Genomic DNA, 27,014 nt, shown 5'->3' with positions numbered 1-27,014 from the left:
AGTGGGTGAGATTTCAATTGTATCAAATTGCATAGGTATGGCCTCTTCCATTAACAGCCTAGCATCTTCTAATGAACACCTGGATCCTACTATATCCACAACATTTAGAAAATGATTATTAAAAATATTTTTAGCTTCTGACTTTTTGTTCGTAAAGTTTTCATTCAATTTGATGGTAATACTGTCTTCCTCTGCTCTTGGTTGACCTGTTTCTCTTTTAATAATATTCCAAATTTTTTTAATTTTATTATCAGAGTTGCTGATTTCAGACATGATACATATACTCCTGGATTTTTTAATAACTTTTCTTAATATAACACAGTAGTTTTTATAATTTTTGATAGTTTCTGGGTCACTACTCTTTCTTGCTGTCAGATACATTTCCCTTTTCCGGTTACAAGATATTTTTATACCCTTAGTAAGCCATGGTTTGTTACAAGGTTTCTTACAAGTATATTTAACTATTTTCTTGGGGAAGCAGTTTTCAAATGCATTTACAAAAATGTCATGAAATAAATTATATTTTAAATTGGCATCAGGTTCACGGTACACCTCATCCCAGTCTAACTGCTGTAGGCTTTCCCTGAAATTTGCAATTGTTAAATCGTTGACTGAACATACTACTTTGGAGGACTGTTTCGTATTGCTGAATGGAGCTATGTCATATATTGTAACTAGCTGTGCACCATGATCAGAAAGACCATTCTCAACAGGCTGAGCATTTATCTGGTTAAACTACTTAATATTTACAGAACTGAAAGTAGATCTGCAAGTGTAGGCGTTTAGGAGCTCCACTCAATATTTGCAGAATATATGAGTGTAGGCTTCGGTTTAGAACGGCATTTCCCCTACAGCGCCTTCCAGTAAGATTGCAGTCACAGTGGCTCCCATATCGGTGGATTCCGCCGACGGCCGATCTTTTCAAATCATTACGCAAGCCTATAGCCGATCTTATCCTCCGAACGTGTAGACTTCGGACGACAATCAGTGAAATTCAAATCAGTTTGTTTTCTTCGGTCAAATCGACTGATGTTCTCGCACACGAAATATGGAGCGTGAGAAACTGACAGGTTTAGTCCAAGAAAGAGCGAGTTTGTGGCATACTGAGGACGAAAATATCGTCATCGGGATATAATTCAAAATCTATGGACTGAAATCGCAGGTTTATTCGAAAACTCAAATAGGCAAAATCTTGATTGGAAATCTTAGGTATAGACTATAACCTCAAGAAATAATTCGTTCAAATGAAAAGGGTGGCGTATTAAATATGATTACAGCTACTGTACTGGATCTTTTTGTCATAGGTTGTCATTAGTTGTCTACAAATCATTACTGCTGCTTACTGGCGTTGTAAGCCAGTAGGCCGGCCGAAGTGGCCGTGCGGTTAAAGGCGCTGCAGTCTGGAAACGCAAGACCGCTACGGTCGCAGGTTCGAATCCTGCCTCGGGCATGGATGTTTGTGATGTCCTTAGGTTAGTTAGGTTTAACTAGTTCTAAGTTCTAGGGGACTAATGACCTCAGCAGTTGAGTCCCATAGTGCTCAGAGCCATTTGAACCATTTTAAGCCAGTAGGTAGTCACTCTGTTAATATGAAAGGGTTTGTAAATATGATGTACGGTATTTCCGCTTTCAAGTGCTTTAGGTTATCAGAGTATCTTACGTTACACTTTACACTTGTCTATCATTCATCTGCTATAATGACGGCCGCTGAATGTTAACTGACGTACAGCTGCACATATTTAAGCAAATACAGCGATACAGTATGTTTATAACTTGCTTTACAAAGTCGTCATGAATTGTCTCGATTATGAAAAGGACGTTTTTCCAGTCATTTCATATACAGTAGAGTACCGTTAATCCGAACTAATTGTGACCGGACCTTGTTCGGATTAGCCGGAATTACGGTGACGAGTTTCAAGAATGAAGTATACGAAGCGGATAAGTAGGTACACCGTGGTAACAAATGGGAACTAGTGTGGGAACAATGGCTCACTCTCACTACCTGCCCTTGTTGTTGTGCATTGTTGAGACCTTTGTAGTGTCATGGTCAGTGCACTGCCAGTGGACTCGCAAAGCGCTTGGTTATGTTATCGATCGCTTGCACGCGTAACAGTTGTATTGTATTCGTTCATGTGTAGTGGTGTACGTATTTTCGTCTCTTTATTACTATATCTTCGTCGTTTACCAGCCATGGCTGGACAGACTGCGTCACAAATACAATGTTTATCAACACATTTATACAACACCATAAACAAAATTTATATTACAAATAAAAGAAAATATTTATGCAGTGCACAAAAACACATAGAACATAGAGAACATGAAATATAACTAAACAGGAAAGTAAAACTTCATAGCAGCAAATGAAAATACCATAAAGCAAAATGTTTACAAAACCATGTAGATCACACACGTAAAGTTTCGTTTTGGCAAAATATGTACTTTAAGTAAACCACAAAATTAAATGTGAAGTTAGCTGAGAACATAAAAAGAAGATTAAATTTGGGCAAAATTATATATAAAACATAACAATATTTATTATTTTGTCCATTCACTAGAACCACTGTTGAAAAACTCTTCCAAGGAATATAGTGCATGTTGTTTCAAGTCCTGAGCAATTTTTTTCCGAAATAATTCAGGTGGTGGGGATTTCACTTCTGAAGGCACTTGATTGTACATTTTTAGGGCGACTGTTGGAAAGCTGTCTTGTGTACTTGATAGGCGACACCTTGGCACTTCAATGTTCCTCTTACAGCGAGTGTCATGATTATGTATTTCTTGTCTTATGTTAAAATCCCTTTGATTTTATTTTATATAAATGAGGCAGAAAAACATATACTGGCTAAAACAGTCATTATGCCTAGCCTGGTGAAAATAGGGTTACAGTGGTCCAGTCTTTTGCTAGAGGATATGATCCTGATGGCTTTTTTTTGTTGTAATAGCAACACATCTTTGCAGCCTGAGAAGTGTCCCCACAACAACAGTCCATAGCTAATGTGGCTGTTGAAGAGTGCATAATAGACTATTGTGAGAAACTGGTCAGTTATTACCCTCTTCAGCTCCCTCAGGAGTTATATCACACGAGAAAGTTTGGTGCATACATATGCAGTGTGATCATTCATGGAGAGTTTACTGTCAATCTTGAAGCCCAGTAGTCTGACAGTCTCCACGTTTTCTTGCTCTTAAATGTTGGTTAGACTGCATATCAAATGTTGGGTTTTTCTTCGTTGATCTTCATTTTATTTATGATGAACCATTATTTTATTTCTTCAAACATCAAATTTGATGCACCAAGAACTTCTGTGGCTGTATGTCCTTTGGCAATAAGGGTAGTGTCATCTGCAAACTGCAACATTTGACTATTACAGCTCGTACCATTGACATAAATGAGGAATAGGAGAGGTCCTAAGACTGATCCTTTGTTCAAGAAAAGTTGCTCCGTGCACTGATACTACCTGCTTTCGGTTTTCCAAATAAGATTGGAGTGTTGATAGAACAACACCTCAAACACCATAGCATCTTAACTTGGCTATTAGTGTTGTGTGTGAGATGCAGTCAAAGGCTTTGCTAAGGTTACAGAGTGTCAGTGCCACACACTCTCTCTCTCTCTTCAAAACTCTGTCGAATCGTTTTTAATAAGTCCAGTGTGGCTGTCACTGTTGATCTCCCTTTGTGGAATCCGTGCTGTGTGTTTTGGAATAAGTTGTTTTTCTCAAAGTAATTCAGTACCTGGCAGTGTATCACAGACTCAGTAACTTGGGCTAGTACTGGTAGCACTGAGATTGGTCTGAAGCTGGACACCTCGCATAGATCCCCCTTCTTACATATATGGGATGACACCAGAAGATAGACATTTGTTTATTACTATGGCTAGTGGCTGAGTTAATTCTGCAATAATTTTCTTTAGCAGTGTGCAGGACATGCCATAGATGTCTACACTTTCTGAGTGTTTGTAGGAGTTCACAATTTTCGTCATGTATTCAGGGTGTACTTCCTTCCAGTTTTTAACACTGCAACTGTCTGCATTTCTTATGTTAGCAGTTGGATCTAGGTCAGAGTGTTGAATTTCACTCACTGTCTTTTCCACTATTCTGACAAAATATTCATTGAAGTCATCAGGGCTGCATGAATTCAAGCAGGAAGTAGTCTTCTTTCTGTTCTCATTTTCAAGATTCCAGGCAGCTTTACAAGGATTTTTGGGCCTCTTTAATGTATTTATCATTATATTTCCTTTTTGCTTCCTCTACTGCCTTCCTATAAGCTTTTTTGGCTTTTAGGTAGCTCTGGTGATGTAATTCTTTAGCTGGAATATTTACAGCTGATTTCATTTGGTCCTTGCACATTGTTACAATACAGTTCAATTTATTGAGCTCGAGTGTTTCACATTGTTTCACATTGATAACTTTCTGCCTGCCTTGTGATTTGTCCACAGAATTCTTTACTGGTCTTACCGGAAACATGTCATCAAATATTGCTTTTAAGGTTTGGAACAGAGATAAGAAAGAATCACTGCCTACTAACTCTGCAATTTTCTGCTGCCAGTTTACACAAGACAGAGCTGCTTGAGATCATTTAGTCTCTCTTCTTTAACAAATCTTCTTTTGAATGTGTGGTTTGAATGCCATGTGCTTATCTGCTGTTTGCTCCTCATACTGTGTTCCATTACTAGCGCACAGTGATCTGCTGTCATAGGTTCAACTACACTGAGTTTACAATCCCAGATGTTGAGGTTGGTGATTATGGTGTCAAGGCATGCACCATCCCTTGTTGGGAGCTTATTTGCAATAAACAACCCATAACTGGTAATTAATCTCATAAAGACCCTCTCTCTGGCATCTCCATCACCTATGTGTATGTTGAAATCTCCACACAGTGTGATTTTTTACTTTAGGCGTGTTGGGTAACACAAACAGTTGTCCATATGTCCAATAAAGTTCTCAAAGTTATCATCTGGTGAATGTTAAACAACAACAAGTAAATCAATATTTGTTAATAACAGTGCAGCTAATTCAAGATCAAAATCCACACAAAAACGGCTTAAATCAATTTCCTTGATGCTATAATCACTGTTGGCATTGACAGAGACCCCACTGTGGGTTGCAGTTCTTCAAAACCAAGCACTGGCCATGTCTAAGTATTCAACAGATTTATAGGAATCACCTTCTGCTTCAGCCAGCCAGTGTTCACAAATACATAAAACATCTGGTTTAATTTCTTCTATAAAAATGATAGGAGATCCATTTTGGTTCTTATGCACTGCACATTTACACTTGCAATGATTGTAGGGGTATTGTTTTCAGTACTAGCAACATTCTTGTACAGTGATCCTTGTTTTTAACTTCATAATCTATTTTATTGGCATATTGGTTGGTCTCTGGAACAAAAAACGCCTAATTACAACATTTTTGGGCCGTACAGCAGTGTCCATTAGCTTGCCTTTAGATGAAAGTCTACACCAATCTTAGAACTACTATTTACACTCTTAGATTCCAATTTCTCTACGTGAAAGTTGCTATGACCTGGTAGGATTTTCTTCAAAAAGTTAATTACGTTTTCTGCTGTCGTTCCACTTTTCACATTTCCCAAATGAAACCATGCTCACTTTTCCCCATACAGCATTCTTTGGTCATCACCAGTGCCTATTATTATATTTTTCCTAACACTTGAATTTCCAACTACTGAAATGGCATTGGTTGGAGGAGTTGATCTGATAGTCACTGTCTGTGGCAGTTTGCATGGTGTAGCAGTATTTAGCGGTGTGTTATATGTTTCTTGTTCAGCAGAAGTTGTTGGGGTTTTCTTGTCCCTATGGCGAACACTTCTTTTCCTAGAACTTACTACACGCCACTTTGTATTGGGTGAGAGTTTATTTTCTGAGGAATCTGCAGAGTTGTAGAGACTATTTTCGTCTTTATTAACACCTGATCCTGTTTTGTTGACCGATACATTGTTTATATCAAAACACTCGTTTGATTCCATGATTTCAGTTAGATTGCAATTTACGGTTGGAGTTTTTTCGTCTGGAATGATCTGTTTTCCTTGTTGTAGAAAGAGATTTGAACAGTTTCTGTCACTACTTACATTATTACAGCATTCATCAGCGTCGTTTTCTCGATCACCGACAGTTGTTTTGGATGTGTGAGTCGGGTTGCACAGCACATTAACCACAATATGGTGTTTATGTTTATCTGCCGCCAAAACCGTTTGTTTACCGTTTGCAGTACCAATGTTTTCCTGCACAAATTCACTTACTTTGCTATAACCACTTTCCAAGGAGTCAGCACCGTTTACAAGTGGTTTTTCACATATGTAAACGGAAACATACAACGTTAATTCTATAAAAACAAAAAAAAAAGTATGCTTTGAAGCGGATAGACAATGGTGAGAATGTATCTAAACTGGCAACAGAACTGGATGTTCGTAAAGCAAACATTTGTGATTGGAAGAAGAACCGAGTGAAGCTTGAACAGACCTGTGCAACGTTTTCGGGAAAAACACTCGAAATTCGGCAGACTTTGAAACAGTCCCAGTACGATAAAGTGGATGAAGCTCTTTTCGTTTGGTTTACGCAGGAAAGAGAAAGGGGAACTCCTTTGAGTGGAGCACTGGTTCAAGAGAAGGCTCTTTACCTGAACAAGTTAATGAATGGTGATGAGTCTTTTAGTGCGAGTACGGGTTGGTTGGGCAGATTAAATAAACGTCATGGAATCCGTCAGCTAACAGTTACTGGAGATAAGCTTTTTTCTGACCGTGATGTAGCGAAGGAATACTTGGGCGAGTTTGAAAAAATGAGACAGGGAAAGTATTCTCCCCAACAAATTTATAAAGCTGACGAGACTGGCCTTTATTTTAGGGCATTGCCAACAAAAAGCCTGGCATCAAAAGCAGAAGACCATGGTCCTGGTTTTAAAATGTGCAAAGATCGTGTGGCTTTATTAGCGTGCAACAACGCTGCTGGTAATCACAAGCTGCCTTTAATGCTGAACGGCAAATCTGCCAGGCCCAGAGCTTTTAAAAATTGCAACATGAAGTCCCTGCCCGTATATTATCGCAACCAGAAAAAAGCATAGATGGATGGTAAATTGTTCTAAGAACGGTTTCACGGCCAGTTTGTTCCCTCTGTTCGACGATTTTCTAAGGAAAATCTAGTGTCTCCCCTTGCAATCCTTTTGACTGATAACACGCTATCTCATCCCAGCACTAAGGAATTATGTGATGGAGAAATTGTGGCGAAGTAATATAAATGACAATAAGGGACCCAAGACTAAACCCTGTGGGACACCATTCTTGATGATTTTTTTTTTCAGAGTATCTGTACTGTTAATTTCACCCTGCTGCATTCTTCCAGTTAAATATGAATTAAACTGTTAGTGCACTGTTCCACTCATACCACAATGCTTGAGCTTATCTAGAAGAATTTCATGATTCACACAATCAAAAGCCTTTGAGAGATCACAAAATATCCCAGTGGGTGATGTTCGGTTATTCAATGCATTTAATATTTGATCGGTGAAAGCAAGGAGGAGGTCGGACGCACTATGACCATGCTGTCGACCGATGATATCGGACGACCTCTGATGATGGTGCCCCTGTGAACACAGCATAAACCACACCACTACCGCTCTCCCCACACCTGCCTTGCCAACTGCGCATCTACCAGCCACATAATTCTCCATCCACTCTACATAGTGTGCCATAAGCAAGTCCATGCTACTGTCTTTATACAGTTTCAAAAATTTGTATTCCCAACAAATAGAGATAAAATGAACAAAAACCTGTAGACAAGTTATTTCACACACGGTAACAACAAACCCATTACCATAGTCCAGTGGCATAGCTAACATAACTGGCACTTGGGGGACAACGCTTTGTTGTGGCGGCCTCCGCGCACCTCTTTCGGCACAACCCTTTATTGGGCTACCTCTGCCCGCCCTCTCCTTGGTGCCTGGGGTACAACACTAGACTTTATTGGAACCCCCTCCCCCTTAAGAAATGCATGTAGTGATATATAGAATCGACTGTAATAATTATTTCCGGAAAAGCTTGTCTATTTGGAGACCATTTGGTGCCCGTCTGCAAGTGGCACCTAGAGCATGATAGACTCCCTCACCTCCCTCTCACTATGCCCCTTCCCCAGTTGTGTTGCCAAATGACTATCTGTAAATGTAAAGTTGTGGCCAAAATGACAGCCACACCACCCCATTGATGTCGGTGCTCCATGGCTGGCTGAGAAAGGGAATATTTAAAAATGTGATATCAAACATATAGGTCTAAAATTAAAAAAAAATTCGTGCAAGTTATAAAATTCTTGAACCTCACTCATTTTTACAACTTCTGACAGCACTAAAAATCCAGGGCTGTCTGGACTAATCTCAGATGTATGGTAATCCTATGCTTTAACTGTACATTTTACAGATTGATCACATATGATGTTCTGCTACCAACATTTCCTTCTTTCTCAGCATTTAATGTAATTTTATTGTTTGCTTCAGTTTCTCTGTGAGTTCAGATCAGTTCACAGTATCCACCCTAGAGAGTTATTCAGTGATAGTCTTCTCATTGAGTTCTAAATATTCGGAACCAGTCCAGATAATCTTGGTTACTCTTGTCCATTTTCTGTTGGTAACAATTTGGCCTTGATGTTTGAGATAGTGATGATCTGATTCGAAGAAGCTTTGCCTGGTTTTTACATTGGGGACTTCATTGATGTTCCTCCTGTAGATATCAATGTGGTGAGTCTCCAGTTCTTAGTTTTTTACTGTGGATTTTCCATGTGTCTTGTTTATGAGTGGGTTTCTGTAACTGTGTGGACATAATGTGTAGATTAAAATTTTGGCTGGAACTTCTGAGGGGTTTTTTATTGGGACTGTCATGGGCAGTGTATGGTCATGTGATTCTGCTTTCTTTTCATTCCCTAATGGACCATTAAAATCACCTAGCAGAATCTTGGTCTGATGTTTGGGAATTCTGTCTTTCAGAAGTCTTGTACCCCATGGGCTTTTAGAGTTGTAGTTATCTCTCGACGCATGCATGTTAATCAGTGTGTATGTCTTGTTCCTTATATTATTGACAGTGCTGAGAATTTTCCTGAACGTGAGGCATAGGTGCCCGCAAGGGGCCATATTACAACAATTGACAGCCCTCTAGTGGTAGAGGGTTGCAGCTTGGGTCATGCATGACAGTGGTAGGCCTCATCCAACAGAGAGAGAAAGGGAAAAAAACCAGAGGCATTACTTGTTGGCACACCCTCGAAATGTGTAGACATTGACTCATCCTATATTAAACATACGCTCTGTACATGTTGTAATCCGATGGGACCAAATAAAAATCAGTTGATCCGCTAAGTGTTTGAAAATGGGAAATAATTCTAGAAAATTATGAGACATGTTCAGTACAGTGCCCTTCCCAATTGCTTGCCTGAGAGCCAGGCCACATGTGTGGCCTTGCAGCATCACTAGCTGAAAGAAACATTCCAGTCAGGTAGACGCATCTACTCACAGGATGACCATACCTGCTGGCAAGATCGAACCTGATACAGATTGAGAGTCCACAGGTAGAATCGACAAACTACAGGAAGCTGAGTAAGGCATGACAGAAAGGGTAAGAACCTCAACTAAAAGAAAAGAAGAAGAAGAAGAAGAAGAAGAAGAAGAAGACAAATTTCCGAATGCAGGCAGAAAGGTCTGAAAGAAACGGCATCCCACTATTTACATGCTAACATAGCTGTAGTCTGCCGACATGTATTCACGTGCATAGTGTTAAGTGAAATATGATAATTGTGACTGTACACTTCGATTTTGTATCATGTAAATTATATTTTCAATTTTGAGAGACTGTCGCAGTTACAGTTCTTCAGTAAATAGAATGACATATTTTCAGATGCATATTTTTGTAATTATAATAAAATGTATATCTCTTTACTGCAATTTATTTGTATATTTATCCTTCCAGGTATCATATCACAATGAATAGGGTTTGTAATCAAAAACATGCTGCTGTCCCCCTTGCACTAACTCCAGTCTGTTTGGAAAACTGACTCCAGGCCCATAAACATGCAGCTGTGCCCCACACACATCTTCATGTCCTCCCCTCAATCCACCTGAAAAACTGAGACAGCATCCCCCCCATGATGAGTGAGGTGTTGAACTCAGGAGAATGATAAGATATTACAACCATGCTCTTGGCATCCGGGTACATGATTTTCTTATAAAAGCATTACACTGCACTCGTGTATTGTAATATGATAAGGTACTTAAGTTGTCCCTTTTCATTACCTATTAACTCTACATTGGCATCTGCATCTGAGTCCTCTAAGTAATCTGTGTAGTATGCATCACTTATGAAGAATGTTTTAGCTACCTTTTTAAACAGCTGTATTTTAGTAATCTTGGTAATCTCCTTGGGCAGTTTCTTATACAATCTTCTTCTCTGATAGAAGATGCTATTTTGAGGTTTTTATTTGGTTTTCCTTGGTAATTATGTATTTCCTAACTGGCTGTTGTTCAATGATTTCCATGGCTATAAATAGAAATATTAGCAAAATACTTAGTAATGTTTTTTGCTGATATGTACCATAGCTCTTGGTCTTGCGGTAGCATGTTCGATTCCTGATGGGGTCAGGGATTTTCCCTGCCTGGAGATGACTGGGAGTTGTTGTGTCGTCTTCATCATCATAATTCATCCCCATTACGGTCAGAGGAAGGCAATGGCAAACAGTCTCTGCTAGGACATTGCCTAGTCGATGGTGCGGGTCTCCCGCATCGTCCCCTGCGCTCCTTGGAGTATAGTACATCATCATCATCATCATCATCATCATCATCATCATCATCATCATCACCATCATCACTATCATGACTACAGATTAATAGATGTACACACTTTATGCAGTAGGGATACCAAATTTTTTAAATAGTTCTCTACAATGAGACCAATAACTCTTTCTAGTTGGGTCAGTTCTGCAGTTAAAAAATTATGTGCATGTTTTGTGCTTTTGTGCTTTTGATACCCACAAAAGAATATAATAGCTATGAACTGAGTGTACATAGGAATATTATGTCACTCCAAGACACTGCCTGTTACAAACTGGTGGTAGAACTTTAAGAACATAACATGCTGATGACATTCTTTTTATCTTTTTGACTCTGCGTGTTCATTCAGTGTTAAATGACAACCAGTATTCATCATTAAAAACTTGTTGTTTGGTGTACAGTCTATAGATTTACCATCTACACTTAAAGCACCAGTCATTTTTCTTCTTTATCATGAAGTATGTACAGTTTGTTTTCTTTATGTTCAATGTAATTTTATTACATACTGATTAATTGTGAACACTGCTGCGGATTTAATTTCATTTCTCTGATATCCAGTTTCTTTGAAAGTTATACTAAAGTATTATACTAAGCCATGATGTAAACAAATTCTTACTATATTAAATCATTTTATGTGGTTTGATGCTCTTATTATTAAAATCCTAGATATGGCTATGGCAGGAAGTTATGTCTGGAGGGGGGTGGAAGGAGGGGATATTAGAAAAAGCTGGATCTGCATGAGCATGAGGGATTTCCTCCTATATCCGTGGACAGCAGATAGGATATTATCCATACAATGATGTTTTCACATTTATTTTATATGAAATTTATGTTCTACTACAACTACTTTAAAAAAGAGCACACACATAGTCATGAAGTGTCAGTAAATCTGATTATTTTATGTACAGTACTAAACAATGAAAGACAAACAATAATTACATTTCTCCACTTGTCTAAAGACCTATTCAGCAGCATCATAGGAGATGGCACAACATGGTGTAAATCATCAGACAAGTTTGAGAATCATAAAGCATAATATAATACTCTGGCACAGAATATTGCCCAAATCCTTATTTTCATCATTTGTAATATTGTTTTTTTACTTCCCCCCATGAACCATGGACCTTGCCGTTGGTGGGGAGGCTTGCGTGCCTCAACGATACAGATAGCCGTACTGTAGATGCAACCACAACAGAGGGGTAGCTGTTGAGAGGCCAGACAAACGTGTGGTTCCTGAAGAGGGGCAGCAGCCTTTTCAGTAGTTGCAGGGGCAACAGTCTGGATGATTGACTGATCTGGTCCTGTAACACTAACCGAAACAGCCTTACTGTTGTGGTACTGCGAACGGCTGAAAGCAAGGGGAAACTACAGCTGTAATTTTTCCCGAGGGCATGCAGCTTTACTGTATGGTTCAATGATGATGGCGTCCTCTTGGGTAAAATATTCCGGAGGTAAAATAGTCCCCCATTTGGATCTGCGGGTGGGGACTACTCAGGAGAACGTCGTTATCAGGAGAAAGAAAACTGGCGTTCTACGGATTGGAGCGTGGAATGTCAGATCCCTTAATCGGCCAGGTACGTAAGAAAATTTAAAAAGGGAAATAGATAGGTTAAAGCTAGATATAGTGGGAATTAGTGAAGTTCGGTGGCAGGAGAACAAGACTTTTGGTCAGGTGAATACAGGGTTATAAATACAAAATCAATTAGGGGTAATGCAGGAGTAGGTTTACTAATGAATAAAAAAATAGGAGCATGGGTAAGCTACTACAAACAGCATAGTGAACGCATTATTGTGGCCAAGATAGACACAAAGCACACGCCTACTACAGTAGTAAAAGTTTATATGCCAATTAGCTCTGCAGATGATGAAGAAATTGATGAAATGTATGATGAGATAAAAGAAATTATTCAGGTAGTGAAGGGAGACGAAAATTTAATAGTCATGGGTGACTGGAATTCGACAGTAGGAAAAGGAAGAGAAGGAAACGTAGTAGGTGAATATGGATTGGGGCTAAGAAATGCAAGAGGAAGCTGCCTGGTATTTTGCACAGAGAATAACTTAATCATAGCTAACACTTGGTTCAAGATTCATGAAAGAAGGTTGTATCCATGGAAGAATCCGGGAGATACTAGAATGAATCAGATAGATTATATAATGGTAAGACAGAGATTTAGGAACCAGGTTTTAAATTGTAAGACATTTCCAGGGGCAGATGTGGACTCTGACCACAATCTATTGGTTATGAACAGTAGATTAAAAATGAAGAAACTGCAAAAAGGTGACGGGACCTGGATAAACTGAAAGAACCAGAGGTTGTACAGAGTTGCAGGGAGAGCATAAGGGAACAATTGACAGGAATGGGGGAAAGAAATACAGTAGAAGAAGAATGGGTAGCTTTGAGGAATGAAATAGTGAAGGCAGCAGAGGATCAAGTAGGTAAAAAGATGAAGGCTAGTAGGAATCCTTGGGTAACAGAAGATACACTGAATTTAATTGATGAAAGGAGAAAATACAAAAATGCAGTAAGTAAGGATGGAAAAACTGATAGAAGCCGACCTCGGGGAAGATCAGTTGGGATTCCGTAGAAATGTTGGAACACGTGAGGCAATACTGACCGTTCGACTTATCTTAGAAGAAAGATTAAGGAAAGGCAAACCTATGTTTCTAGCATTTGTAGACTTAAAGCTTTTGACAATGTTGACTGGAATACTCTCTTTCAAATTCTGAAGGTGGCAGGGGTAAAATACAGGGAGCGAAAGGCTTTTTATAATTTGTACAGAAAGCAGATGGCAGTTATAAGAGTCGAGGGGCATGAAAGGGAAGCAGTGGTTGGGAAGGGAGTGCGACAGGGTTGTAGCCTCTCCTCGATGCTATTCATTCTGTATATTGAGCAAGCAGTAAAGGAAACAAAAGAAACGTTCGGAGTAGGTATTAAAATCCATGGAGAAGAAATAAAAACTTTGAGTTTCACCGATGACATTTGTAATTCTATCAGAGACTGCAAAGGACTTGGAAGAGCTGTTGAACAGAATGGACAGTGTCTTGAAAGAAGGGTATAAAATGAACATCAACAAAAGCAAAATGAGGATAATGGAATGTACTTGAATTAAGTTGGGTGATGCTGAGGGAATTAAATTAGGAAATGAGACACTTAAAGTAGTAAAGGAGTTTTGCTATTTAGGGAGTAAAATAACTGATGATGGTCGAAATAGAGAGGATATAAACTATAGACTGGCAATGGCAAGGGAAGCGTTTCTGAAGAAGAGAAATTTGTTAACATCGAGTATTGATTTAAGTGTCAGGAAGTCGTTTCTGAAAGTATTTGTATGGAGCGTAGCCATGTATGGATGTGAAACATGGTCAATAAATAGTTTAGACAAGAAGAGAATAGACGATTTCGAAATGTGGTGCTACAGAAGAATGCTGAAGATTAGATGGGTATATACATAACTAATGAGGAGGTATTGAATAAAATGGGGGAGAAGAGGAGTTTGTGGCACAACTTGACTAGAAGAAGGGACTGGTTAGTAGGACATGTTCTGAGGCATCAAGGGATCACCAATTTGGTACTGGAGGGCAGCGTGGAGGGTAAAAATCGTAGAGGCATACCAAGAGATAAATACATTAAGCAGATTCAGAAGGGTGTAGGCTGCAGTAGGTACTGGGAGATGAAGAAGCTTACACAGGATAGAGTAGGATGGAGAGCTGCATCAAACCAGTCTCAGGACTGAAGACAACAACAACAACAACAACAACAACAACAACAACAACAATATTGTTTTAACATAAATATATGGAGCTGCTCAATGTTAGCTGGATCTAAATGCTATGCACATCATTTGACATCTTCAGCATTTTGTTCATACATTCCCTTGACTGTTGTGAGTGAGGTTTGTCTACCAGTGCTACTATATGGTGGTACATGAAATGCACTGCTTTGTTTTTGAATGAACAGTTTACTGTCAAGACAAACTCAGTGGAACAAATACTACCATGGCAAACAATTTATGAAGTACTGTTCTAACTCAGCACATGCTCAGTATGTCCACTATTGATTCCTAACTTCCTTAACACACACACTGATTTCAGCAATAATCCTATGGCATCTGAGCACCATTATATCATGTGGATGTTTCAGGAAAATTGTTTCATATAGGTACCCTCAAAGAAAGAAGCCACATGGATTGAGGTCCCATCTGTTCATGGACCAAAATTGTCTTTCATTGAAATGACCTGGAAATCTGAGTGAAATGATCCACATGTCAAAATGCTCATGTGAGAAATAAACATAGTGTTTGCAGTATCTGGCCTTGCCCCGTCTTTCATGAACCACTGTGTGTTTTTTGAGGGGCGATGCAGTAGCAAGAAGCTGTGGAACAAGGTCGTTGTGTAGCACACTCAGATAACGCGCACTGTTCAGTTTCTTCAAAGATAAAAGGGCCTGTAACTCTGTGACTGGGAATTGCAACTCACACAGTAATCCTTGGAGCATGATGTTGTTGTTCATGAAGCACTTGTGGTTTTTCAATAGCCCAAAAATGTACATCTTGTTTGTTAATCACACCATCCAAATTAAAATGTGCCTTTTCTGAAAAGCCTATTCTCTGCCCAGCAGGCAAATGACACTCTTTGCTGCTTGTGTTATGCAGTGAGCTTCCGAGCAGAGATTACCTTGTACAGGTACATTTGGAGTTCACTTTTAAGAATCTGTTGAATGGAGCATGTAGATATACCCAGTTACAATACTGCCTTTCTGCATGATTTGCTGAGGTTTGTCTGTAGAGTAACTCGTACTACTTTAATTTTGTCTAGTGAACAAACAGGCTTCAGCTGAGCTAACTTTGCTTCCAATATTGATTCTTCCCATACAAATTGACCATACAGACTCTGAATGGTTTTTCTGCAAACCGTTGTCGAAACTGTCTGTCACAACAAGACTTTTTGTTTTGTGAAAAATTAACACAACTCCCAATCGTTGCTGCAGTGTGACCACATTGTAAACACTGGTCTCATAGCAACAGTATTGTGGATTACATGTCATTTTGTAACTCCTTTCTTTCTCCCGGTTTTACTACTATTGCTGTTGAGGAGCTCAACGGGATATCCAGTGCAATCATAAATTTTGTATGAAACAAGTGGTAACGCATTTCATATACCACCCTGTATATGTCACTCTTCAGCCACCAACATGTATGTTAGTACAATAAGTTTCAAATATTAAAACTGGTAAAATATTTACAAGTGAGTTTAAAATGATGGTTACAATACCAGTAAAACTGGTGACAGAGTTCGCTTCATCAAGAAGAACTAGCACTGGTAGAGGATAATTCGGGAGCAAAGAGTTTGAGTGGTTCCGATGGTGTAAGGTGGGGAACAGCAATAAAGCACAAGGACTGGTGATAGTGGATGGGTGGATGATAGGGAAACATACGATATGGGATAGCTGTAATTAGGATGTGGGCGATGGTACAATAATGAGGGAAGAACAGTAGAGAGTGAGAAGGGGATGGGGAACCCTGATGTGGCAGAGGGTAGAGTGCAGATTACATCTGATAGTAGAAATAAAGATCAGGGAAAATTATGTTGTCTGGGAGAGGGAACCTGTTAGAATGGCCTAGGGAGAGGGTATACAGTGTGTGGATGTAAGTAGGGTTGGTGAGATGTGTGAGTGAGAAATAATTTCCTCACTAACCTTGCACACACAGCCCTATGTGCGCTAGTACATATAGGTTTCAGTGGGGAAAATAGTAAACAGGACATGGAAAGTGCTTTGGACTTTTAAATTCCTCCATTGGAACAGGCCTCAATTACATAAAAATTAACAGGGGAAAATCATCACAGTAAAATTACATTGCGATAAAAATGGACACAGTGGAAATAATTTGTATAGCACACAGTAGCCTCACAGAACTGACGGCTCCAGCAAGTGGCAAGTAGTGAATCACAAATGTCATAAATTATACTCAGTGATTCCGTACCTAGAAAATATGAGAGAGGAAAACTTGCAGGCACGCACAAGGTACACTTCAGCTATTGGGCAACATACAGCACACTATCCACTATGATACAACCACTACTAAGAATTCATGTGATGCAGAGGTAGCCTTCCAATCTCGTGAAACTGCTGTGGGCGGAATCAGAAACAGCAGTCTCAAATTGATCAATGTGAACAAAATTCTAACGCACTACCATTAGTACTCACCGGGGTTTTATAGATGTCAGCAGTCAAAGCTTGCGGTATAGACTCACTGGTTTCATCTTCTTTACACCCATGCATGTCCAGAATACCATTACTGGACCTTGTGGCAAGTCCGTTCTTCAAGCTCACACAGGACAAGAAACACTCACTATCGAACACTGTATCACTCATCTGGCATTGGTGCGGGAAGTGCTGGTCAGGAAGATCTTTCCATTACCTGCTTCTCTCCTGCAAAAACACCAGGGCTGCCACAGGGTAGTGTGTGGTGGAGTACACTTTGCTTGCGTCCAATCCATGTTTTCTGCTGAAGCAGATGTGTGGCAGGTGGGCATGCACTGTAGTGCGTCACCACACCAAATTTGGAAAACAGATGGTAAACAGTAGGTCTGTTGGTGCAGAGATTGAATGGTGCATAGGATATACTGATGTATTAAATGTGTGAATGGAGAGGGGAGAGGGGGGGAGTTAGATGGGCTGGTAAAGGATTTGTAAAGGGGAGGGTAAATAGTTGCAGAATTCAAGGTGTAGTGTGGAGAAAGTGAGAGCACTTTGGTGCAGGGGATATCCAGGCTACACTGGCATAGCAAATGATGGCTATTTTAAAGTTCATGAATGGGACTTAAGATCTATGATTGAATAATGCACAATCAGCAAGAGCTGATAGAGAAAAGCTGTTCTACACATTGCATACCATGCCTGTGTTGATCTTGATGACTGCATCTGTGTTTGGTGATTGGGGGGGGGGGGGGGGGGGGGGGGAGGGGAGGATTGGTGCAGATCAGTCCCTCTGTAAGAAGTTTTGAATATTATGAGCTGTGATCTGGAGTTTCATGTTTAAAGTAATTTTGGAGGCAATGCAAGTAAGTAAAAACACACCAGTCACCTATTTGTATATTCCAGTATTTTAGGTTACCATTTATGTGCAATTGAATACAAAAGTTTTCATATATAACTTCATATTCATTTACTTGTTTCTACATCAAGCTAAACAGCTGACAACTCAGAAGTGCCATATAGACTATACCCTTCCTACTGCAATGAAATTCAACTACTCCCCAAGTGGTATGAAAACGAAGGAGTGTGGACTTTACTAGACAGAAAGTGGGTCATCTTCTGCAGACAGGATCTCCAGGATCCCCTCCCTTGGATGGAGCTAATGAATAAGATGATAGATACATTGCTGAAGATGAAAATGAGTAAACCAGCAGTTCCAGTGCTGATAAAGCAGGAAACACTGTGGTTTCATAAGTGTTTGTGTATGCCATCAATCTTAGCCATTTGTTTGAGAACCTCTCGCAATTAAATTGAGTAATGTGGACATGGTCCAGTTTTTCTCAAAATCCCAGCTGCTTTATAGTGAGTGTCAGAACTTTTTGCTGCCAAAGCAGCCCCTGGAAAGCAAATTTCATCAACACTGTATTTTTTAATGTTGTTGTTGTTGTTGTCGTTGTCTTCAGACTTGAGACTGGTTTGATGCAGCTCTCCATGCTACCCTATCCTGTGCAAGTTTCTTCATCTCCCAGTACTTACTGCAACCTACATCCTTCTGAATCAGCATAGTGTATTCATCTCTTGGTCTCCCTCTACGATTTTTACCCTCCACGCTGCCCTCCAATGCTAAATTTGTGATCCCTTGATGCCTCAGAACATGTCCTACTAACCGGTCCCTTCTTTTTGTCAAGTTGTGCCACAAACTCCTCTTCTCCCCAATTCTATTCAATAATTCATCATCAGTTATGTGATCTACCCATCTAATCTTCAGCATTCTTCTATAGCACCACATTTGTCCTCAAGTACATCGCCCTTGTATAGACCCTCTATATACTCCTTCCACCTTTCTACTTTCTCTTCTTTGCTTAAAACTGGGTTTCCATCTGAGCTCTTGATATTCATACAAGTGGTTCTCTTTTCTCCAAAGGTCTCTTTAATTTTCCTGTAGGCAGTATCTATCTTACCCCTAGTGAGATAAGCCTCTACATCCTTACATTTGTCCTCTAGCCGTCCCTGCTTAGCCATTTTGCACTTCCTGTCGATCTCATTTTTTAGACGTTTGTATTCCTTTTTGCCTGCTTCATTTACTGCATTTTTATATTTTCTCCTTTCATCAATTAAATTCAATATTTCTTCTGTTACCCAAGGATTTCTATTAGCCCTCGTCTTTGTACCTACTTGATCCTCTGCTGCCTTCACTACTTCATCCCTCAGAGCTACCCATTCTTGTTCTACTGTACTTTTTTCCCCCATTCCTGTCAATTGTTCCCTTATGCTCTCCCTGAAACTCTGTACAACCGTACAACCTCTGGTTTTAATCTACATTTTATAAGCAATAGATTGTGGTCAGAGTCCACATTTGGACTTGTGGAAATGTGTTACAATTTAAAACCTGGTTCCTAAATCTCTGTCTTCCCATTACATAATCTATCTGATACCTTTTAGTATCTCCAGGGTTCTTCCATGTATACAACCTTCTTTCATGATTCTTGAACCAAGTGTTAGCTATGATTAAGTTATGCTCTGTGCAAAACTCTACCAGTCGGCTTCCTCTTTCATTTCTTAGCCACTATCCATATTCACCTACTACGTTTCCTTCTCTTCCTTTTCCTACTCTTGATTTCCAGTCACCCATGACTATTAAATTTTCGTCTCCCTTCACTACCTGAATAATTTCTTTTATCTCATCATACATTTCATCAATTTCTTCATCATCTGCAGAGCTAGTTGGCATATAAACTTGTACTACTGTAGTAGGTGTGGGCTTCGTGTCTATCTTGGCCACAATAATGCATTCACTATGCTGTTTGTAGTAGCTTACCCGCACTCCTATTTTTTTATTCATTATTAAACCTACTCCTGCATTACCCCTATTTGATTTTGTATTTATAACCCTGTATTCACCTGACCAAAAGTCTTGTTCCTCCTGCCACTGAACTTCACTAATTCCCACTATGTCTAACTTTAACCTAACCATTTCCCTTTTTAAATTTTCTAACCTACCTGCCCGAGTAAGGGATCTGACATTCCATGCTCCGATCCGTGGAACGCCAGTTTTCTTTTTCCTGATAATGACGTCCTCTTGAGTAGTCCCCGCCCGGAGATCCGAATGAGCAACTATTTTACCTTCTTACCCAACAGGACGCCATCATCATTTAACCATAAAATAAAGCTGCATGCCCTCGGGAAAAATTACGGCTGTAGTTTCCCCTTGCTTTCAGCCGTTCGCAGTACCAGCACAGCAAGGCTGTTTTGGTTAGTGTTACAAGGCCAGATCAGTCAATCATCCAGACTGTTGCCCCTGAAACTACTGAAAAGGCTGTTGCCCCTCTTCAGGAACCACACGTTTGTCTGGCCTTTCAACAGATACCCCTCCGTTGTGGTTGCACCTACAGTACGGCAATCTGTATCGCTGAGGCACGCAAGTCTCCCCACCAACGGCAAGGTCCATGGTTCATGGGGGGTTTTAATGTTAATGATATTCTAACTAATATAACGTTTTCAAGTGTGTTATTTGTATTATTTGCAACAAACAAACAAAAGTACACAAGTATGTATTTGTCAAAAGTCCAAAACTGGACACAGTCCATCTTTTTATTCAAGCATCCATTTGCTCTCATATGTTTGTGTCACCTATAACATAAACTGCATTGACAAAAGACTACCATCATATGTGCGATACAACAAAAAACAAAGCTAAATGTTCAATGGATAGATGTGGTAGAATGATACTATTGGCTAGTGTGTGTCAAGTGATTTACTTCCCCTTGCTCCTGTATATTACAGTACCATCTACATTGTTAAGAGCACACCATTGCAGGAAGGTTCTGAAATTTTTATTCCAATAGAAAATGGTGCACCTTGTAATTCATTAATTATATTTCAGGAAGGGTCTCCAGTGCATAAATACCACTACACTCACTGGAGGAGGACATACACAACACCAGTGGAGGTGGGAGTTTATTACGAAGCACAGTGTCCAGACTCTCAGGACTTCATTATCGACCAGTTACTTCCAGCATATGAAAAAGCCCCAAATCTGATAGGACCTATTTTAATCCCATATGGGAAGGCACATGTAAGTAAAAATACATTCACATACACATTTTAGTCAAGTATTTCTCTGTGTACTGTCTTTCCCAAAATCAATGACTGTGATGTGATGACGGAAATTATTTCTTGTAAATATTAAGCATTCTGTCATAATCTCCTTCATACATAGAACCTTCAACTGCATAATTTAGCAGAGTGATATACTTGAAATTTACATATGGTCCAATATCCTGTAGTGAAATTAATACTGAAAAAGTTTATGTAACTGAATGTGCAATGTGGATTTTGTAAGGTCAAAGTACCAATTTGAAGCCCGTAAATGTTATTTAAATAAAGTGTAGTATAACAATGCAGCATATCTGGTCATCAGAATTATGCATATTTCATCGTCTGCTCCATTCCTGACATTTCTGTAATTGTCATCTGCCATTTGTTTATCATTTTGGTCAATTATCATAAGGTGACCATCAATGGATTTCCCTCTCATTTTCACTTGTAGTTGCCTTGGCTGCTTCACAGTCCATGCCACCCGGATTCTTCCCAACAACACCAGCTTTTCTGAATTGCTGTAAACCCGGAACTGATGTCAGTCTTCACTACTCCCTGTCCTTCACTTGCCTATACACCCTTCCCTGCTCCCACTCCAGCTGCAGACACAACTACTGTCTCCCTCTTCTCCCTCCCCCCACCTCTCCCCCCCACTGCACATTTCCCTAGACCCCTCCTATCTTCCTCCTGCCCCCCTCCAACACAGCCTCCTCGTGCAGCACCTGACAGGCTACTACCCTGTTTTTGCCATGTCCCTGATTGCTCCCAAAAGCAGCACAATAGCTTCTTCCCCCAACCCTATCTTGTTATGCCTCCCTACACCTCTTCATAACTCCACTACCCACCCTAGCAGAAACTGCTAATAAAGTCAGTCTGGTCTCAGCCCCAAGGGCACCCATATGCAGGGGAAAAGGGAGTCAAGCTGCCCTCTCCGCCCCCACCTGTCAAGGAAAGGAAAGAATTATAATGCAGTCAGGTAATTTTCTTTCATAAAAATCATTTAAAAGTTGGTACTGTGCAGGTACAATGTTAGAACTGGAACCTTTCATGGCTACTTAAGTTGCGATTTGTCTTCCATAATATTGGGTTGGTGCATAAGTTCATAGCATTTTTCTCTAAGTTTATTAAACACAACAGATACATATAACAGAAACTTTAATCATCACTAATATATTCTCCTTCACCATTTACAACAGTACAACTATAGATATCCCATGAATTATAAACAAAGAACTTGTTAAGACATGTTCAGAGCACATTTTCATCCAAATGTTCCTTGAAGGCTGCAGTGCACAGTGATGTCACAACCCAATTCTTGTATAGCATTTTCTGTCTTTCTCGCAGAGAGTTGGTGGGCATTATCGTGGAGTAGCATCACTTTACGGAGTCTCCCTAGTCTTGTTCTTCACTGCATCTGCAAGACGTATCAGTTGTTCAAAATAAGTGTCAGCAGTGATGGTTAAACCTTCAGGAAGCAATTCATAGTACACCACAGCACTGCTGTTCCATCAGTTGCATAACATTATCTTTTCTGGATGCACACAGGTCTTTGTATGGGCAATTGCTGATTTGTTGGGCTCAACCATTCCTTTATATTCCTCATACCAGCATAAAGACACAATTTTTCATTAACAGTAACAATACAGCATAGGATTGTCAGGATTGTTCATGACCAATTGATGATGATCAAGCAGAGATGCACACATGCCACTGGTTTATTTTTCTGATTTTGAGTTAGAGCATGCATAATCCATACACATGATTTTTGAACCTTCCCCATTGGATGAAAATGTCGCACGATATTGCCATAATCATATTTGTCAGCTCTCAAATACACTGACATGGGTCATTGTGGATTAATGCACCTAAACTATTTTCATCAAACCCCAAAGGTCTTCCTGAATGCAGAGAGTCACTAATGTCAAAATGATCCTTCTTAAAACAAGAAAACTATTTTCTTGTCGTGCTCTGTCCAGTGGCATTACCTCCATGCACAACGCAAGTGTTTCTGGCTGCCTCCACTGCTGTCATGTCTGTATTGGACTCCAATATAAGAATATATCAGAAATGTTCAGATTTCTCCACTTGGCACTCCATTGTCTTGCATCCACAGCTCCAGTCACTAACTCCAAATGGCAAAATGAGAATATGTAAACTCAAATAGAAACAGTAAACTACAAATAAAAGTGACAATCAATAAATAAACCCTTAGCAATCAGAACACTGGCATAAAAAAAAAAGCCATGAAAAATGGACCAACCTCCTATTAAAAATACTCCATACCCCTAGGTCTAAACCCAGGCCCCCCATTTAAACCATGTATGGTGTGGGTGCCCTTATCATCTGGGGAATACAGCATTCAGTCTCTTAACTGTCAGAAATTCAGAGACAGGTAATGATCATGACCTAGTCGTCACAGTTCTTCATATTGACAAGAATCTTATGTGGACTGATCATATTCTTCATGTTGATCTAGTGTTGAACATCTGAATGTACGAAACTCAGTTTGGACTCTTATACTATCCATATAGTTACTTCTATTTTGATATTGATGTCAGTACTGCATACTGCAGTCACTTCCACTCTCTTGACTTTGTAAAGCATCACATAAGCTGCTTTTGTAGATGCGAGAGACAATAAAATACTACCTTGCAACATGAAATCTTGGGAGAACCACATACTGGAAACAAAAAGTTTTCACTGCTAAAAAGAGGCAGTAATTAGAGTAAAATGCTGGATACAGCATGGGCATTTGTATAGGAACATGCTTAGAAAGCTAGGAATTCTGACAAAAAGATGCACACATCCACAGATTATTTTATTTGTAAGTTTAAATTTCTGTACAAACCAAACAACTCAACATCACAAATACAATATAAGAAAAAAGTTTGACCTACACTGTGAGCTGATGAACCTCAGCATTGTGCAAAACAGACTGCATTACAGTAGTGCAAAAGTGTTCAGTGTTGTCACTCCTCAAATTATTTTTATTTATTTATTTATTTATTTCCATGTTGTGAATATATCTCAGGATATGGAATGTGTCAGTTTTACAAATTTGTTATGGTGTTATGTAAGTAGTACATTATTCTCATGAAAGTATCTGCAGCTTAGATTCTATAACAGAAAAATAAATTTTGCTGTTAAATCAATATTACAGAAAAAAGAAATATCAAAGAAAATGTATTATAGATAAATAAGTATGTTTACAATAATAAATAGACAGATTCACAAATGAAGATTTTTAACCCAGTACTCATTAGCTACTAAACACTTAATTCATGGGAGGGCATTAAAAATCTTACAGCCACTGAAATGGGCCCCCCTTTTCAACCATAGTCATGTTTGCATGGCCATAGTGGATAGTCATTTCTTCTAGTGTCATGTCTATGATATGCACTATTAGGTTTGAAAAGCAGCCTTTAAAATGATTCCTACATGTGGCTCTAGGATGGACTGCACTCATGATTCTTGTGGCTCTTTTCTGCACCCACAGCACTTCCCTAGCAAGTGACTAACTTCAAAATACAATTCCCAAAATGCCATGAAAATAATTGTAACAATCTGATTTAATATTTTCCACATTTCTATAAGAGCATAAGTTGAAGAAATCATGCTTTTGCATAGATCCAAGATGTGGTTTGACCAGTTTGGCGTGCTATCAGTATGTAAGCCCCAGGTATTTTGAACTTTCTACCTCAGCTACCATATCTGCAGGTTGCCAGGTTTTTGTCCTGTTCCTTCATCTTTCAAGTTTGTGCAAAACTGGATATAGTTTGTTTTACTGTAATTAACAGGAACTACTTATGTTAAACAAGTTCACAATGTCCATAAAAACATAATTAGCTGACTCAAGTCGTCTGTTGAATTATCAATAAGCAGCATAGTGTAATCAGGAAAGATGCTGAATTTACAATATGCTGTAAAAATAGGAAGATTATTAATAAAAGGTAATAAAAAGTATTGGGTCCAGAACAAAGCCCTGAGGCACTTGATGTGTGATGGTAGCCCAGTCCAAAGATGAGACACCTTCTCAACTATCCAGTACAACTTTACTTTCTGAAAGATAGGAATAAAGCCACTTCCCTGCTGCACCATTTATTCGTAGATACTTTACATTAAGTATTTGGTGACTGACACAGTCAAAAATTTTTGATAGGTTGTAAAATATTACAAACATCTTTATCTTTTTGTTGATGGATTCCAAAACATTGGTAGCAAATGCAAATACTGCATCTTTTAGTGATAACCTTCTCTGGAATCCAGACTGACTTTAGCTGACAATATTATGTTGACTGAGATGCTTAACAATGTAGAATGCATTAGTTTCTCTAAAACCTTGCAAAAGCTTGTCAGTACAGAGGTTTAACAACTTCATACTGAAGCCTTTCAGGAATTACACTGATCAGCCACAACATTATGATCATTGACCTACTATAGAAATAAACCTGTGCAGGTGATGACAGCATTACGTAGTAAGGAATGACTGCTAATCAAACGCAAGGTGCATGTAGTATCAGTGAGCATGCTATCTGTGTGTAGAATGGGGAGTTTGAATGAGGGCAGGTTGTTATGGCCCAGAGGCTCGGCAAGGGGATTTTGGAAACTGCACAACTTGTCAGGCATTTGAGGAGTGCTGTTGTGAGTGTCTTAAATACATGGTGAAGCCACGTCCAGACATTGTAGGGTTGGTGGTGGCCATCCATCATTATAAATGTTGGACATCATAGGCTGGGCAGACTGGTAAAACAGAACAGGCAGTGAATCGCAGCAGAACTAACATCAGACTTTAATGCTGGACAGAGTAAAAGTGTGTGTGAACACACAATTTTCTGAACACACCTAACAGTGGGCCTCTGTAGCTGATGATCCATGCATGTGCTAATGTTAACACTGCAATACAGGCAAGTACGATTGAAATGGGCACATGACCAATGGCAGTGGATGTTGGTGCAGTGGCAGAGCATTGCATGGTCTGATGAATCCCAATATCTTCATCATGCCGGTCTGAGGGCACAAATCTGTCATCTTCAAAGGGAACACCTATACTGCGAGACATAAAAAAGTTGGCAGCAGCTCCATTATGCTCTGGGGAACATTCACGTGGGCATCCATGGATCCAGTAGAGCTTGTGCAAGACACCATGACAGCCATGCAGTATTGTACACAGGTTGCAGTCCACGTGCACCTGTTAATGACAACCTTGTTTCCTGAAAGCTGTGGCATTTTTCAACAAGATAATGCACCATGTTACAAGGCCAGGAGTGTGACTGAGTGATTTGAGGAACACAGTGGCAAGTTCCAATTGGTGTGCTGGCCTCTCGAACTCGCCAGAATTGAACCCGATTGAACACATCTGGATGTGATTGAATTTGACATCAGAGCTCATCATCCCCTCCCCAGATTTATGGGAATTATGTTACTTGTATATGCAAATGTAGAGCCAGTTTCCTCCCACAGTCTACCAAGACCTCATTTCCAGAATGAAATTTTCACTCTGCAGCGGAGTGTGCACTGATACAAAACTTTCTTGCTGATTAAAACTGTGTGCCGAACTGAGATTCGAACTCGGGACTGACCTACCCAAGCACATCGAGTGCAGTTCGAGTCTCGGTCCAGCACACAGTTTCAATCTGCCAGGAAGTTTCAACACCTCATTGCTTCCATGTCGTAATGTGCCGGTGCTGTTATCCATGCTAATGGTGGACATATCAGCTATTAGATAGGTGGTCATAATGTTCTGGCTGATCCGTGTAAATCTGCTGTCAATGAAACTACAACATTTAAACATTGACTGATTCTTAAGCATTCCTAATAGAAAAATCCATCTCTGTTTCAGATTAATATCTAAACTAGCAGGCATAATTTCACTTTCTTGTTGATAAATTTGCAGCAGTTTTGTTTTCTTATTTGAA

The 27,014-nt window shown here is 39.5% G+C and overlaps 1 protein-coding gene across 2 annotated transcripts in view; it reads left to right on the top strand.

The window, feature by feature from the left end:
• The window catches only part of LOC126425049 (GILT-like protein 1), a 94,717-nt gene that overhangs the window by 29,311 nt on the left and 38,392 nt on the right, over positions 1 to 27,014 (top strand). For both annotated transcript variants that reach the window (XM_050087958.1, XM_050087959.1), the window contains one exon: positions 20,885 to 21,076. In XM_050087958.1, coding sequence (XP_049943915.1) covers positions 20,885 to 21,076 — 192 coding nt within the window. The remainder of the gene's footprint in view (positions 1 to 20,884; positions 21,077 to 27,014) is intronic.

The sequence above is a fragment of the Schistocerca serialis genome, chromosome 10 (genome assembly GCF_023864345.2).
Source record: "Schistocerca serialis cubense isolate TAMUIC-IGC-003099 chromosome 10, iqSchSeri2.2, whole genome shotgun sequence".
NCBI lineage: Eukaryota > Metazoa > Arthropoda > Insecta > Orthoptera > Acrididae > Schistocerca > Schistocerca serialis.
This window is presented reverse-complemented; position numbering and strand designations above follow the sequence as displayed.